General features: G+C 35.3%; 1 protein-coding gene across 1 annotated transcript in view; it reads right to left on the minus strand.

Moving 5' to 3' along the window:
- ADGRV1 (adhesion G protein-coupled receptor V1) overlaps positions 1 to 15338 on the minus strand; it is a 297357-nt gene that overhangs the window by 270460 nt on the left and 11559 nt on the right. Inside the window, exons 3-10 of the mRNA XM_074812785.1 lie at positions 14927 to 15111; positions 12973 to 13122; positions 11764 to 11859; positions 10567 to 10671; positions 9069 to 9179; positions 5407 to 5972; positions 3870 to 4140; positions 2177 to 2506 (exon numbers count right to left, since the gene is read on the minus strand). Coding sequence (XP_074668886.1) covers positions 2177 to 2506; positions 3870 to 4140; positions 5407 to 5972; positions 9069 to 9179; positions 10567 to 10671; positions 11764 to 11859; positions 12973 to 13122; positions 14927 to 15109 — 1812 coding nt within the window. The 5' untranslated portion in view covers positions 15110 to 15111. The remainder of the gene's footprint in view (positions 1 to 2176; positions 2507 to 3869; positions 4141 to 5406; positions 5973 to 9068; positions 9180 to 10566; positions 10672 to 11763; positions 11860 to 12972; positions 13123 to 14926; positions 15112 to 15338) is intronic.

The following is a 15338-nucleotide window of genomic DNA, read 5'->3' on the forward strand; positions in this document are numbered from 1 at the left end:
GGTGGGTCTGTTTGTTTTGCTTGATTTCTAAGCTTTCTTTTAGAGTAGGCCCTGATCCTGCAATTATCAGTATGCAGTTGGACCACTGCACGGTTGTTAGCTCAGTAAATTTTCTGAAATACTACACAGCTGAAACAAATCACTTTGTTACATACTTCTGATCCTGGATAGTAACGTTGAGATTAAAGTAATAATTAATGAAGATCCAATTTTTTAATTCAGTGTTTCCTATTAAAGAAAATCAGCACATAAGGAAAAAGGAATGCATTGTGAATTGAGTAATAATGGTGAGTAGTTTATTAAATTAGTTAATCTTCCTGTCCATACCAAAAACTGCACCTCAGACTACAGTAGGTTACTTAATTGAAGATGTCACTGAAGAATGTTGGTCTCACTTTTCCAGTTCCTCCATCCATTCCCTAGTTATGTTTAAGCTTCATTTTCTCCTCCTCTCCTCCTCCCTTGATTCCTGGGTTGATTTTTTATTGTGCCTAGTACAAACTCTATAATCTTCTCATTCTAAACATGTTCGCTGAGATTATCATTTATTCACAATGTAGAAGGATTGTCATAGTGATAAATAGGGGTATTTTTCTTCCTTCTTTAAATGAATTATTTGTGCTGGAAAGCCCCTCTGATTTTGTTTATTCAAACAAAAAGATTTTTATGGTTCATGGAGAAAGTACAGAACATTCACCCCCCGCCTCCCTGGAATCTGCAGTTTGAGAAGCTGGGCAAAGTGCCTGCATTCTGGAATACTTATCATATGTGTGTCTTGTCCATAGTCCACAGTGCAGCGTTATTTATAATGTATCATTTAAAAGGGGCTTGGAATTGGATAATTCAATTCTTCTGTAGATCTTTCAGATCTCACGCGGTTGTAAAACATAGTAAACTATTCTAGTATTCCAGAACACAATTCCCTATCTAACCATGAAGACAAAAAATTTGCCTACCAATAAAGCAATAATATAAATCTGAAAATAAATTTTTTTCTCTTTTTTTTTTTTTTTTTTTTAGAGAGAGAATGTGGGGAGAAAGAGGTGGAGGGAAGAAATGTTTTCAAGGGCCCAGAAGTAATTAAAACATCTTCGGTAGACCATAAGTTAGAGACAAAACTTGGCAAATTTTAAATTGATGGATTTAACATCGTCTTCTTTTGTAAACTCTAACAACATCTGAGTTAAAATGAAAATATTAAAAGGAACTAAGAAATATGATTTGCACTTTAGATGCACCAGGTCATCCCTTTGTCTGTCTATCAAGATTCCTACCTGGGCTCATCATCTTGGATGACCAGAGTAGCAATAGTTAATCATAGGAAGTAGAGTTATGGGGTAATCTAAACTGCAGATGAGAAAATAAGTATAGCAAATACTGATTACAATGCCCAGGATCTTCCATATCAGTATATGGAAGTATATCTTTATATCTGAACAACAACTTGCTAAAATGTAAGCAAATTTGGTTTTCTGTGGTGAAAAATGAAAGCTTTAATTGGAAAGTAGAAATTCTTTAAATATTTTTGCTGAAAATTCAGTTTTCTGTCAAAAACATAGTTTTCTTTATTTTTTTCCAGTCAATTTTAATTAACAATGACATTTGTTCCCTTCTTACAAATTCCAGTAGAAAAAAAGAGGAAAAAACCCAAAAGGGCATATACAGGGAAAACTTGAAAAAATACTTTTGAAGTTTTCTGGCCAAACTTATACATAAATGGAATATATGTTTAATTATTTTTAATCTATATTTTCTTGCTTGTAATTTCTAAAATTTGCCATGCTTCTGTAATTTAAGAAACTTAATTTGTTTATATTGAAAGCCACAGAGAAAGCACACAGAGAAACATACCTCAAAAGGTAACTAACTTCTGCAACATTGATCTTGTTTTGTTAAATTCTGTGATTAATACCTGAATTCTGTTACAACAGCATATTTCTTTGAAGTGGCGTAATTAGTAAATAATGATAAAGAATAAAGTTCTTTATGGCATATTTATGGAAGCTGTCTCTAAATAAGAAAATTTTCTTAGTTACAGAGCTAACCATTTTTTTCCTTTTTTCTTTTTTAACAGATATGATCATTTTAATTAAATTAAAAGGGAAGGAGCCACTACTAAATTATAACCTTTATATTACACAGGCTAAAAAAACACCCCAAAACACAACTGAGATACCTGTACGAGGAAATGAGCACCATTTTGAAGAAATGCATCATTTCTTATTGGTATATTTAAAGTATCTTGCGTTTTTCCTTCTGGAAACATGAGAATGCTTCTTCTAGACATATTTAGAATGCCATCTTTTGCTCTCTCAGGATCCAGAGCTCCAGCTGGAATATACAGTGCAGTATAAACCAACTGCACATCTCCAACTGTTCCTCCCTCCCTTGCAAAACTCAAGGATAAAAAGCGTCCCGTTGGATTACTTTCAATCTTCTGATTCTCCAAAGGATAAAACCTTATGAGGCCATAAACATCATCACTGTCCTGAATGTAAAACAGAAGCTGCAAAAGAGAAAACAGCATCACTTACCCTATGCAACAGTTACTATATGCCATAGTTTTCATGCTTTCACAAAAGCATGTCCTGACTGTCACCATACATTTTTCTCCTTAGTGAATTGGCACTCAAGAAAGAAATCAGATTGACAGCCCCGAAGTATTCTTTGTACACAAGCAGCACAGCACTGACAGTGGCAACTTTCCCACTATGAATCATCCATGTGCCAGCATGAGCTCTGAATAACTGATTTTTTGGTTCAGCAGACAAAGTGAATAATTTAAAAATGTTTCAGATTGTGAAAAATTTCATTTTATTCAACAAGTTCATTGCAATCACTTTAGAGAAAGACAAAGCAGTGACTCGAGTCACAAAACTGTCAGCAATGCTAGCCACCCTTTCTTTAACAGTTCAAAGGTTACAGTCTTAATCACCAACCCCTCCTCTTGAAGTTGTTACTCTGTGTAAAACATTCCAATAATCATTAAGACAGCAAATGAGCAAGTGAAAACAACTTTCCTGCCTTCTCTTAGCAAGCAGTCACTAAAGACAGCACTTAGGCAATGATATGTATGTTGGGACTAATCTAAGATGAATGATACCACACTAAAAATGTCTGGGTTTGTGTACTATACTAAGCCAAATACTTTGGATATGGGTCTATATACTAAGATTATATTCATTAATTTGTTTGATTTATATCAAGCCCAAACCTTTTAGCCAGTTTAGCCAATCAATCCATGTTATCAGAACTGGTAGAGTCTCCAATTATTACTGATTATTCCTCCTCTGCTCCGCTCTTGTGAGACCCCCCCTGCAGTGCTGGGTCCAGCTCTGGGGGCACCAACATCAGAAGGACACGGACCTGCTCAAGCAGGGCCAGAGGAGGCCACGAAGATGCTCAGGGGCGCTGGAGCACCCCCCTGTGAGGACAGGCTGAGAGAGGTGGGGGGGTTCCGCTGGAGAAGAGAAGGCTCTGGGGAGACCTTAGAGTGGCCTCACAGGACTGAAAGGGGCTACAGGAAAGGGGGGAAGGACTCTTGATCAGGGAGTGCAGGGATAAGAGAAGGGGTTTAAACTAAAAGAGGGAAGATTTAGATTAGCTATAAGGACAAAATTCTTCCCTGTGAGGGTGGTGAGGCCCTGGCACAGGTTGCCCAGAGAAGCTGTGGCTGCCCCCTCCCTGGAAGGGTTCAAGGCCAGGTTGGACGGGGCTTTGGACAACCTGGGCTAGTGGAAGGTGTCCCTGCCCATGGCAGGGGGGTTGGGACTAGATGGTCTTTAAGGTCCCTTCCCACCCAAACCATTCTATAATTCTATGATTCTATGATTATTACTTCTCCAGAGGAATTCTAAAAGCAAACTTACCTCAGATGGTTCACTGACTTCTGCACCTCCTTGTATTGTATGAGCTAAGAGTTTCAGAAGATAAGGCTCTGCCTCTTCTGGTATATCATCATCAATAATGTCCAGAGGAAGTGTTACCAGCATCTGCCCTTGATCAAAACATATCTCCCCAGTCTCTGGAACGAGGTCTGCAGTCACAGGTGAAGGATCACTGCTATTTCGGATTATAACCCAGGTAACAGAAACATTTCCGTGTGTTCCACCATTTCGTACAATCGTGATCTCTTCAAACCTATGGTTTTGAGTCAAAACAAAAACCCGCAATATAACCATAATTAATATTGGCTTGATTGGCTATCAATTCCCTGAAATATTTACACTGACTTAAGTGGAATAAATGTTAACTGCTGCAACTGACATTTGAGTCAGGGCTTAAAGTTTGTGACAGCATAATACACACATAAGGCTCCTCTTAGAGCACTTATTCATGAGCTCCCTGTAATGACTCTAAAGATATTTGTTAGAAATTATTTTGTTTACAGAGCAAAAGATACTGAGAAGTGAAGACTTGGCATGCTTTACATTTGTCTTAAGAAATACATGTCAGATTTCAGAAAACCTTTTGTCTATTAACTTTCTACACCATTTTATAGACTATATCAAAATACAGTTGTCAGGCATGAAAATTTAAATTATTCCAAATCAGCTATTTGCTTCTGTACTGAAACATTAAGTTAACAATATTTATGATACTGGGAATGTCATGTTTCCTGCATCTGACAAGCATATGACTACAACAAAACATCTGGGAATCATGACTTACAAAAATTTAGAAAGCAAGATTTATTTCTTTACTGTGTATAAGAAAGGAAGATGAATACTGAAGTGCTGGGCTCTACATACTATAATATAATTTCAAAATTGTTTGTAGTATGATGGCTTGATGTATCACCTGTGTCTCTGGGGATGAACTACTATCAGTAGCTAGCAGTGGACATTTTTATTGAGACTCTCAGTATTGTGTATCGGTCCTGCCTGTAAGATTTGTACAGAGCTTTGATTTTAATCTCTCTGTAAAATTACAAATATTTAACTTATTTTTAAGTTTCAGGTAAGTATTTCATGGGAGACACTCAACACTTTTTTTTATTTTTAACCAGGGATTGATTTTATATATCTAGTAAATAAAAAGATTTACCAGGGAAGGAAGCCAGAAATATATTCCCCACTTTTATGAACTGGTGTGTGGCAGCATCACAACTTCATTGATTCTGCCTTTAGATTAAAGGTTTTTCAGTATTCTGATAATGTGATTAAATACTTACAGTTTTTACATACAGTTTACAAATATTAAAATATTTCTTGCATAATTAGACATTCCCACTTCCTTGAAATCTTTGTAGATATAGTTGATAATAATAACAATACACTAAGCGATTTCTACATTATATTTTCAGTAGTGATTTTATAAATATTTTCAGTGAAATACTAAGGATGCTTAATAATCCAAACAAATCTCTTAAACGGATTGGATACTAGTTTTGAAGATCTGCAGTACCTTGAAATTTGGTCTTCATCAATGATAACAGTCTGAGCAAACAGGATACTGTTGATTGATAGCACCCCATAGGGTTTATCATTTGGTTGGATGGTGACATGAACAACAGATGGATTAACCAAAACAGCGTCTCCCTGCAAAGTCTCCTTAAGAAGCATAATCTGAAAGGTCTCAGCAATTTCTGGTATGGCATCATCAAGGATCTTAAATTTCATATGTGTTTCATGAACTAGAGGTGGGAAAACAATAGTTGTATTTGGCTGTAGATCTAGGAAGTCTACATTAAGCTGCGCGTGTGCTGTTGAATTCCCCGTTATGATGGCGTAACTGACAGAGACTTCATGTTCATCAGGTCCAATTAATCTTCCACTGACATCCTTACCACGAACCACTTGTATTGTCAACACACCAACTTCCTCAGGCACCATATAAGCACTCTGAACAAAACGCACAGGACTGTCATTTTTCTTAATAATAATCTGAACAGAATCTTTTGTGTTGTTGATTTCAGCCCCTCCCTCCACGCTCTTCAGATGAACAACAAACAATTCATCATTTTCAGGTATCTGGAAAAATAATATTAGCAACTGGGTGTAAGTCATATTTCAAATACATGCAGAACACTCTTATTGAGAAATAAGTTTTATATATTTTATGGAAAAGGGAAATAACACAAACTTGACAATTCATTTCATACTAAAACAAACAGGAGAGAAGTCTTGCTTTTAACTTTGGTTGAAAATCCCTTCTCAAAATTGAATGTTTCCATTTTCTAAAACATACTTTTTGCTCTGGCAATATGAAAAAGAGTGGAAAGCCAAACAAAAGCAAAAAAAAACTAGGCAAGAATCAGAAAAAGCTGGATCTTTCCAACTTGAGACTATGAGGAGATCCAAACTCTGCTTTTGGAAGCCACCTTTCTTTGGAAACATTCTTCCCAGTTATTTAGATTTACATCTTGATTTTCTGATATTCATACTAATTGACCTCTATGGATGCCTGAGAGAATACAGGAACAACTTATGGACACAACCTACCTCAGCCCATCCATTCGTATACAAATGGAAAAGGAACACTTCCTATGTTCAGACACACACACATCCCCAGAGAAAGCTTCCGTCACAGATCTGAGAACGTGTTTTCTGGTGCTTTGCAATTATTTAGGCTTGGGCACTTCTACAAAAGGACTGTTTAGAACTACATTTTAGTTTTAGCTATTTCTTCTCCCATATCTGATGCAGCAGACAATAAAGAATGGCTTATAAAGCATAAATTACAGAACCTAAGGATGAGATTTTTGCTTTATATTACTACATTTTATTCCCGAAATCTTGATTTTCTAAACCTATTTAACTGAAAAATATGATTATTTTATTAATATATATAGGTAGAAAGTAAATCTTTTAAAACTATGATGTTTGCGTGTCATTCTAGCTGTGGACTTCTGGAAACTAGTATTCTATGAGGACAAAATTACTTATTTTTTGCTAAGGGTGATGCTCTGTTATAAAGTTGACAAATTCTTTTCATGCGCTTTTGTTTACCAAGCTAAAAAAGTTCTGAAAACCCTGCTGTCCAATATTTCTTCTCATTCACACTCATTTGTTAATTGGCCACCCTCAGATCCTTTTCGAGGACTAAAAGAGTGGGCATGCAACTGCCTTTATAGCTGATGCCAATTCTGTCCCTTGTTTGGCTTGTGGCACTTAAAACTTGCATAATGTTGTTGACTGCTGCAGGTTTTTTTGTCAACATGAGATCTGGAAGCTCTCAGTCACCTCTGTCCTATACTGACACACCACACAATTATTTTACCTTATTAGAATAGATTATGTTTCATTTAGTTCACTAATTAATATACAATCTTGCACCATAAAAACATACATTTAGGTGAGAGCCAAGATGTATCCACAATTGTAGTTGTAGTTTACATCTTAGTATCTCATGTAAATGTCACATTCTGGACTTCTTAATGGCATCATGATTGATCAGTAAAAGTCCCAGTCAAACTTCAAAGACAACACTATAAAAGATTTCCAGTGCTGACTCGCCTCTTTCATTTTCTCTTAACAAAGTTTTCATTATTCCTCACTAAAAAAGGAAATGTATACAATAAAATTACTGTAAATGTAGTGCTGTGATCAGATCTGCAGTCCCCAATTTCTGTAGGAAAAGGGTTACTCCACTCAGAAAAATACTTGTTTTGTTGTTTTTCTTAACTTCAGATCCTAAAAGCTCAAACTAAGTTCTGAGAGTAACATTGGATTCTTGTGAATTCCATCATCATCATCAATAAAGATTTTTTACTCAAAATTAACCTTTCATGTACTCCTGTGGAAGACTTTAACTGAGTGGACCAGCCACAGTTATACAGATTAAATTCTGAGAAACAGAGCTTTGAGAGCATTTCTCAGAGGAAAAAACCCCCACACCCTCCCAAAAAGCCTAACAATTTATTTCTGTGTATAAGCTAACAGAAATATGAAAAAAAAAAAAAAATTGCTTTAAAGTTGCTCATTTCTGAGACAGGCACTTTTTTGCTAATTTTTTCTTGTGAATTTCTTTATTAAGCTATTCTTTATCATATTTACTTATTTTGGTACCTCTGTTTTCCCTCTCAACCCCATTATAAATTTAAAAAAAAAAAAAACATAGGAAAAAAAGCATAAGAAAAATGAAAATCACATTGAAAAGTAGAAGAATATGTTTTGTTTACTCTGAAGTAGAAAGAAAGGCTCACAACATAGAAACATCTTTTTCTGAAAGACCAAGCTAAAAATTGAAATTTTTTAATTATCACATAGTGTTTACGCTCTTCACAAGATTGCCTGTTTCTTTTAGGAATCTTATCTATTTTTAGTATTTTTAAAAATATGTTTCTATCTTGAAACATATCTATATAAAAACACACAAATTTTGTCAATCTATCTTTTCCCTCTGAATATTCAATGTGTTACATTCTTTCTTTAGTGGCAAACATAACATGTCTGATCTTCACACAAGTGAGAGCCAACCAAATTACCAAAGAATAAACTGGATTCTTATGCACCGTTAACTGAAGGCAGAAGAACTGCACAGACAACACTGAGGATGTAATCAAAGCTGCATCATGTAAGCAATGTTATATTTAGGTTCCTTTTGCTTAAACAATTAATAAAGACAAAAAGTATAGACTGAGTTCATTATGCAAACATAGCCTGAATTTGCAAGGCAGACAATCAGGGAAAAGCAGAGCACATTCAAAAAGAAATATAGAAATGTTAAATATAGAAAGGACAGACTAATAGATAAACCTATATATAGTTCAAGAACATCATCCTTGGCCATACAACAAGGACCTCTGTATTCCATCTGAAAAAAAAAGTACAATGCTTTCCTGACTATTTATACATTTACTGCAGCAGCACCTAACAGGTCTAGTCAGAGCAGCCAGGATATGTTCAGAAACTAAAAATATTCACTGATGAGAATTACAGAGATAGCATTAGAAGAAGTAAAAATGAGAGCCCATAGAGCCAAAATTTAACAACACTTTATTAAGTAGAAGCACTTTTAACCTTATTTAAACCCAGCATTTTTGTAATTTATTACCCCAAGTCTCTCCAGAAGAGCAGTCAACCTTCTACATAAACAAACCAAAAATGAAGTCGGTTTGTTCTTACCTCATCATCAAGCACTGTTAAATTATAAATCAGCATTGATCTCCCAGGGGTAAATGTAATATTACCCCTAGCTGGACTTAAGTCTTCTTCGGCTGGGTTTGGTCCATCTATCTGCAAAAAATTGATTTTTACAATAAGAAATATATAAAACAGGAGTACTAATTGAACACAAGTACAATAATCAATATACGGTTTGTGACACACATAACAAACGATTATCCAGTCATCTCCTGCTCACAGGCACACACATTCAGTTGTGAAAATCTGCTCTTTTTTAGCAGATGGAGTAAGTCAGAGTAACCACTCTGAAGAAATGATGTATTGCCAGAAAAAGAGGAAGAAAACTACTTCCATATAGACCTATGAGAACTCTGGTAGCTACTGATGCATAACTGACTCTTTTACATAACAGAAAGGATATGCATTCTAATTCAGTTTAAATCACTAATATTTCATAATAGATTCCAAGATAAAATAATAGCAGTTACTGGTTTTGTGTCCTTTCTATCTTGACTTGTGATATTAAGGAAATTACAGTTAATACTGAAACCTAAAAGACTAGGAAGACCCTTAGAGGCAATATGTTGTGGTTTTTTAAACGATGTTGTAAATTTTTTTCAACATATGTATATAAACTACACTGTGAGATGGACTTGATTAATTGTGCAGATAGTAAAATTTACTGGGCCTTAAAAAAACAATAGATCTGCAATAAACTACACAGTGAATCTCATTCTGTACATTAACTATACATGTTCTATTTAGTATGCAATGAAACTCAGTACAAATCTTTTGAGATTTTGACAGGTCTAGATTAAACCCTTGATGACATATAAGGCCAGACAACTGATAAAGAAATATCCATATGAAAGAATTTATATGTAATTTTAAGGTATGTAATAGAATCTGAGCTAGATAGGGAAAAAAACCAAACAAACAACAGAAAAACAATAAAGGCAATAACTATATCACATTCAAATCAAGTACATAAATAATGGCCTAAATATTCAACATGAGTAATTATCCTGAAAGGTTTCATTTCCTGGGAATTCAAACTACAGTCTGACAGATACAGGATTTCACTACTGAGCTCTCATATGTTCAAAGTTGGCACAAGCATTAAAGACTCACTCAGATGCTTATTTGTAAAATATAGATAAATTTTGAAGAAATATAAAATAACACATTTCTTATACATGTAATACACATTGTTTACTTGGAATACCAATTAATGCTGCCTCAAATATCTTCCTAAATGACAGATAATACTAATTTTTCTCTAGTACCTCTTCATTTTTTCTCAAATTAAACTGTCAGATAATTACAATATTTTCTATTTGACAGGTCATATCCTTCCATTTTATGAAACAGATTTAACAAATGTAGACATAGGTATTCTGCCCCTCTTTCAATTTTATAAACACTGTGATAAGTTACAATTACGGCCTCACAGTTTCATCCAACAGATTAAGGTATGAAGCTTTTTTGATAAACTCACCTCAAAAGTTACGATGACCGTCCCATAGGTTCCTCTCTCCCTAATTAGAGTGAGAGGCACAAATTCATTTCTGCCCCTGGGCTCATTCACTGTGATTAAGGCAGACTAATGAGGAAGAAAAGGGACAGGCAATCAGGCACAGATCAAATATCACAGCAGAGGAAGAAACTGTTACCATAGAAATACCAAACTCCCACAGACAAATTAATCCAATCTGCAAACCAGTCCACTGATGGCATACATTTCCTAGCAACCAATTAGTTCAGCTAATAAAAAGCTTGAAAAATTTCAGATAAAAAAAATATCGTAAGTTATGCAAGTAGAGTGTTTTGGTTTTGTCTAAATTAACGTAGTCAATATACATGAAGCACTGGCTTATTAGCAGTGGTATTTATAGGAGCTCCTAACCCCATTAAAAATAGGTTTTCTCCATTAAAAAGTCATTTATTAAATAACTAGCTATAAATGGACTCTGTCTATCAAACTGTTGTAGCTGAAAGATTTCGAAGAATTACACCAATTCAAGGAGGAGCATGGCTTAGTACTGTGGTGCTAAAAATTTCTCATGTTCTTGTGCTTTTTCAGGGATGTCCTCTAGGAAGATTATATTGTCATAATGCTGTCAATAAGGCATGGTTTCTCTTTCTACTAACACGAACTCTGTATTATTGCAGATATCCTCCACGCTACTAGAGTCACACCAGTGTCTTATCACAGAAGGTAATGTACAGTGCATACATCATGATACTGTTCTCTCAGCTTCAGAGTGAAGTATAAAATTGCTCACTAAAGATGGGAAAATGTATATATCCTCAAGATTTCCAAATCACATCTTTAACTTTCCTGTGGTATTACTCCTCACTTCTTCCCTACAATATTTAGATCTTGACTTACAGATGAGGGAAAGTGGGACTGAACAGCTTTTAAAATTTTTATATTTAAGATGAGCAACATAGATATTCATCTAAGTGTGAAGGTCTCAGGCTGTGTCTTAACACCTAAAAGCATATAGAAGTATTAAAGCTGTCTATATGTGTGAATTACATACATATGTATGAATTACCTCTAGAGATCTTTTCAAAGGTGTAACTCAGAATCAGTTTTCAAGGGATTCAGCTGAATAACTAACCAGCATCTTTGACAGTTTCACTTTTACGCTTTCTAAAATTTTCACATATACCATATAAAAAGCCATACCATGTTAAAAGAAATTATTCCAAAGGCATTGTCATTTGATAAGATTGTTACAGTGACAGATTTGGGTGAGCCAAGCTTTATCGTTGCGGATGGTTTCTAAAATTAACAAAACAAAATAAGGTATTAAGTATGGTGACAGGCAGAAAACACACATTTTCATTTTGTTGTCTTTTAAGAGTAAATATTAGCCTATAACAAGCTGTACATCTTTTCATTATATATTACAGTGAAAATTATTTAGAGCAACAGAATGCACCAAAATAAATCTTACTGAGGAAATACACTCTATACGGTCAACAACAAAGTGCTTAAAAGAAACTTTGTAAATTATTAATCATGGTTTAGCAATCCATTAATGATACCATAGCACTAGGGAACTAGGTATGAAGCATGTAACACCATGCCAGGAACTCCAAAGCTGTTCTTTTTTTCTTAACATTTGTATAAAACAAACTGTGTTAGGTTTAGGGTTAGTTTGTTTATACAAACATTTGTATAAAACATACTGAGATATCAGCTAAAGGAACCAAATTTTTACAGTGTTGTAAAAATGAGCTACATTTACAAATCAAAGGAAGAAGGGAGGGAAAATATGCATTTTTATATTCACTGCAAATGTCCCAAGATGTGTAATAAGTGGCAATAAAATATGAAATTTATCTTTACTCAACTGACATCCAACTTAGTCATGAACTGTTATCTAAAAAAGTGAATGTGAACCCCTCTCTGTGAGACAGAACAATATGAAGAGACTTACTGAATAAGTATTTTAAAAATGAGTTGTTTTTAGCTAAGTCTCGTTCACCCTCTGCTTCTGGAGGACTGGAAGTCATCCTCTTTCTTTTACTACTTCCACCCTCTCTTACAGGTACGGTCTATGCAGGAAAACAGGAAAGGCTGAGAGTCTCTTCACGACCTGCCTCTTCCGGCCTCTGCTACACCACCAAACGTCCACAGCTGAACGCAGTGCCCGATGATGTTTCAGACTATGTCTATACTGCACAGCAACCTCACACAGAGACATCCACAGGAACGGCAAAACCTTCTAAAGAGCAGTCAGTACCATCCCGGCTAACCTCCAGATTTTAGTTCTTCCCTATTAGGATTCAGACTGACAAGCAGTACAACTACACTGAAATCTATGGAATACCAGTCACTTCTGTCAGATTACCCACTGGGGTGCAGAGAAATTGAAAAATTGAGACTTACTAGTAGCGTCAAGTAAAACGTGAATGTCTCATCAGCCTCTGGAAGATCATCATCACAGACAGATATATACACTGTTCGGTTTGTTTCTGTATCAGGTATAAATGCAGCTGCGTATGTGTCAAAAAAGTCTCCTGTGTTTTCGCCATCAATCTGCAATAAATACACAACTGAATGCCATCTTCTTCTTCCCCCACTATCTTCTATAATATTATTCTGGACTCATTTAACAGACTTCAGACTTCAGACTCTTTGCACGTAATTCTTCCCACGGTTTCCTCTGCTGTCATACAGTTAATTTCTGGACAGAAGGTATAGATTATAGACCCTTGTATCCGTGCTGAGTAACCAGGAAAAAAAAAAAAAAAAAAAACCAAACCAAAACAAACACAACACTTTATTCAGAACCATTTATGACTGTCTTCCTTGTAACTGGGTATCTTTTGAGTAACACACCATATGACCAGTTTTTCAGCAGAAAAGCTCTTCCTAGCACAGATCTGTATACCTCACAACACCCTACCTGAATCAAACTTACCTTAAGATATAACTGCCCTCTGCCTTCCTGTCTCACTCTGGGGACGAGAAGGAGCCTAGGAGTTTAACCTAGTTTACCATTTTGATTGCCAAAGTTGGCAAGATAAAGTCTTCTATAATGAAGAGCCCTGTTTTCATTTCAGTCAACAAAAGAAAATCCCACTGATTCTACTGTTAAGTAAGGTGGTTAGAAGAGAGATTACAAAAGCAGTAGTGTCAGGACAGCAACAAGTCTAGGTTAAGTTTACAGTTGGCAGCTGAGACTAAATGGAGAGAAGCAACTGAACCAGCATAGCTGCCACACCTGAAATTACCATCCTCATAGGCACTAAAGGTTTGAATGAACCATTGTGAAAAAGGTTATTCTTTGTTCAAGAACAGTGAAATTAGAAGTTCAGTGAAGAGGAAACAAAGTATGGAAGGTATTTTTGCAGCTCTCACCTATCACTGGACATACTGGCCACTGCTTTTTATGTATCTGAGCCAACACCAGGCTTAACCAAAAAAGCTCTTACAAAAAACAGGCTACAAACATCTTCCTAAAAGAGCTGATCACAATATTCATGTTAGAAACAAATTTAGGAATTTCAGGTCCTTAATAAGGAAACTAAGTTGCTCTGCTTGTTACACCAGTAAAGAGCACTAGTTTCAAAGTACAATCACATTTTCTCAAGATCTTCTCCTCAGATGTTAATAACGTGTGAAATCCCTACAGATCAATTGCTATTCCACATAATTTCTAAGACATATATTTTTCATACTTAGTTACAGGAGAATAAATATTGTGCAGAAAGAGATAATTTCTTTTGTCTACAGACTGTAGAAATTCCTAAGCAGTACATCTTCTCTGGCACACTGCTGTGTTCTCGTGTAGTACTCATACCACATATCATCTTACTCCATACACATATGGTATAGCATGCTCTAAGGGGTTTAAACTTTTAAAGGGAATTGAGATCATGGTTAATAACAGCTAAGAAATACAGGAAATAATGTAAAACTACTAACTCTGATCTCCAAGTGAACAATGTAATTTTTAAAATTCATATGGAAATCTGACTTAAACAGTGAAGTAGCTGTTAAATTGCTGGTTCTACAGTAATCTAAAAAAGGAAAAATTGTTATATACCTACATTTTCAGTATGAGCTCACAGCCACAATCAAAATCAAACCAGTTTGGACTTCTGCTTGACCAGTAGGAGCTGGCTCACCGTAGAGATGTTTATACCATTATTTTGAAACTACTGATGCAGCCAGCAGGGATTTACTCAGTTACAGAAACTGGGTGTTGTTTCTTCAAAGTGAAGCACTGTCTCAGGGAAATACCACCCTCTTTTTCACTGGCTTGATAAAAACAGGCAACATTCAAAACTTCAGAAAGATAGTATTTACTGAGAATATAATTGGCATAGTTTCTTACCGACACAATTGCTGTGATGTTAGCAGGCTTCCCTGTCCTTTCAATTACAAGACGTATAACAGTTGTACTTGTTTCATTAACTACGAACTCTGTTTGTCCGCTGAACCTCACTTCTGTTTCTCCAGATGCGAAATGAATGAGTAATGCTAAAAGCAAATAAACTAATAAAAAAGCAGAGGGCATCCCTATAGAAAAAGAAAAGAATAATTAAAAATAAATTGTGAATCTAAAATACATAAAACATTCCTGGTCGACCTTACCAATCCAACCCTTCTCAGCCCTTCAAATGTGGTGATTATCTTGTGAGCTTCACAAATTAGATGAAAACATGCACAGATCTCAGCTATAACCAAGTCAGATAATGTAATTATCATCTACATCTAATTCTATTTTCATAATTTTCATCCAGTGA

This window comes from Strix aluco, chromosome Z (assembly GCF_031877795.1).
Source record: "Strix aluco isolate bStrAlu1 chromosome Z, bStrAlu1.hap1, whole genome shotgun sequence".
NCBI classification, from domain to species: Eukaryota; Metazoa; Chordata; class Aves; order Strigiformes; family Strigidae; genus Strix; species Strix aluco.